The sequence below is a fragment of the Ochotona princeps genome, chromosome 8 (assembly GCF_030435755.1).
Source record: "Ochotona princeps isolate mOchPri1 chromosome 8, mOchPri1.hap1, whole genome shotgun sequence".
Lineage (NCBI taxonomy): Eukaryota > Metazoa > Chordata > Mammalia > Lagomorpha > Ochotonidae > Ochotona > Ochotona princeps.
The window spans coordinates 55,050,568-55,052,700 of NC_080839.1; the positions used below are offsets into that span (position 1 = coordinate 55,050,568).

The 2,133-nt window shown below is 47.2% G+C and overlaps 1 protein-coding gene across 1 annotated transcript; it reads left to right on the forward strand.

The window, feature by feature from the left end:
- The first annotated feature begins 380 nt into the window (after nucleotides 1–380).
- On the forward strand, nucleotides 381–1,217 carry LOC131480939 (phosphatidylethanolamine-binding protein 1-like). The gene has a single exon (XM_058667426.1). It carries the CDS (start codon nucleotides 395–397, stop codon nucleotides 956–958), a length of 564 nt encoding a protein of 187 aa, XP_058523409.1. The 5' UTR covers nucleotides 381–394; the 3' UTR covers nucleotides 959–1,217.
- Nucleotides 1,218–2,133: the final 916 nt, after the last annotated feature.

Genomic DNA, 2,133 nt, shown 5'->3' on the forward strand with positions numbered 1-2,133 from the left:
AGCAACTAGACCGAAAAACAAATAAGAGGCATATGCATCAAAAATGGAGAATACAGCTAACTCCATCTTACATGAGAGCGTTTTCAAAAACCTCATGGAAGTCTTTTCATATGTATTATAAAAAGACTGCACATAAGATTTCAAACACTTTTTGCATCAAAATAAACTTGCCTTTTTATTCCATTTCCTATGAACCCTTTGAAATAATCTCTTGTATAGAATAACTTAAGGAATTCACTTTTTAAATTAGTAAAACTAGTAAGTTCAGCAAGGTCACAGAATAAGATTAATATACAAAACTCAGTTGTAGAGTTTGCGGGACGGTTTGGAGGCTGCGCGAGCTGCGCACCTCGCCTGGCCTGCACCGTTCGTCGTCGCGCCACTCGGCCCTGCCATGCCGGTCGATCTCAGCAAGTGGTCCGGGCCCTTGAGCCTGCAGGAGGTGGAGGAGCGGCCGCAGCACCCACTGCAGGTCACCTATGGCGGTGTGGTGGTGGACGAGCTGGGCAAGGTGCTGACGCCCACTCAGGTTAAGAACAGGCCCACCAGCATTGCTTGGGATGGGCTTGATCCAGGAAAACTGTACACCTTGGTCCTGACAGACCCTGATGCGCCCAGCAGGAAGGACCCCAAATACAGGGAGTGGCACCACTTTCTGGTGGTCAACATGAAAGGCAATGACATCAGCAGTGGCACCGTCCTCTCTTATTACGTGGGCTCCGGGCCTCCCAAGGGCACAGGCCTCCACCGCTACGTCTGGCTGGTTTACGAGCAGGATGGGCCGCTCAAGTGCGACGAGCCCATTCTCAGCAACCGCTCTGGTGACAACCGCGGCAAGTTCAAGGTGGCATCCTTCCGCAAAAAGTACCAGCTGGGGACGCCGGTGGCCGGCTCATGTTACCAGGCCGAGTGGGATGACTACGTGCCCAAGCTGTACGAGCAGCTGTCTGGGAAGTAGGGCGAAACTCGGAGCATCCTGAGGCCCCTCCTCCCCTCTCCCTCCCCAACCTGAGCAGTCAGCCAGCTGTGCTGGGTCACTTCTTGCTGCCTGCCCGTCGTGATTCTAGACTAGTCACTTGCTCCACATTGTATTTTGGTCTCATCTGAACTCTGTTATGGGGGATGTTTTGGTTCTGTAATAAAGAGTCTGCATTCTGCACCCCAGCCCATCCTGAGACAGCCAGAAGCTTGGGTCTCGGGCGTGCCCAGCAAGGGCCCCACGGCCATCAGCACCTGCTGTTTAAATGAGCAGCAGGCATAGGTGACTTGTGTCAGGGATGTGACATAGTCAGGGCCTGTTCAGTTGATCACAATTCATCCGTGTAAAAAAGGCTAATCTGGAGTTGCTTTCCGCTGTGTTAACTCTGCTGTTTGCCTATAGTCGAATGAAAATAAAGACTTGGTGAATAATCTGAAAAAAAAAAAAAAAAAAAAAACACAGTTGTATACACTAGTCATACACAATCCAAACATGAGGAAGTAATTTCATCTGGAATGCCTCAAAAAAATTGAATAAAGTGGCTAGGAGTAAATTTAACATTGAAAACTATAAAACATCATTGAAAGTATTAAAAAGGCCTAAAAGTGGGGGAAAAAAACTTCTTATATTAATGGATTTAAAGACTACATTTTATAATGCAGAGTAATACATTCCAGACTGACATACAAATAGCTATTAATTTTGTCATTTCCTAAACATATTTCATAGAACAGGTCCCAGGTATGACACATTGACTATTAGTTATTATCTTATTTGTATCATTTCAGCCCTATAATGAAGATGTAACTACATCCATTTTTCAGAACAACACACCTAGGTGTACACACACCCCATAGGTTACCTGATCAGAATCACAGACTTAGTAAAGAAGTGACGAAGTTGGAATTCAAACCCAGGTTTGCCTGACCTCAGAGCCCAGGCCTAGTCCCCAACCCATCGCACTGCTGGCCTGCGGACTGCAAAGGGTTCCTCTCAGCAAAAGAAAGGAGCTTGGTTGCCCAGGTAACCACATTCTCAATGTCGAACTGCACCACATGCTCTCTGCCAGGCAAATCTTCGCGGTTTTAAGACTCTGCTGCTGACATGAAATGGGGACTGAACAATTGACAAGAGGATCGCGATGGCCCAAGGTC

What these genes read in the sequence shown, in the direction of transcription:
- LOC131480939 (XM_058667426.1), top strand. Translation starts at nt 395, where the DNA reads ATGCCGGTCGATCTCAGCAAGTGGTCCGGGCCCTTGAGCCTGCAGGAG.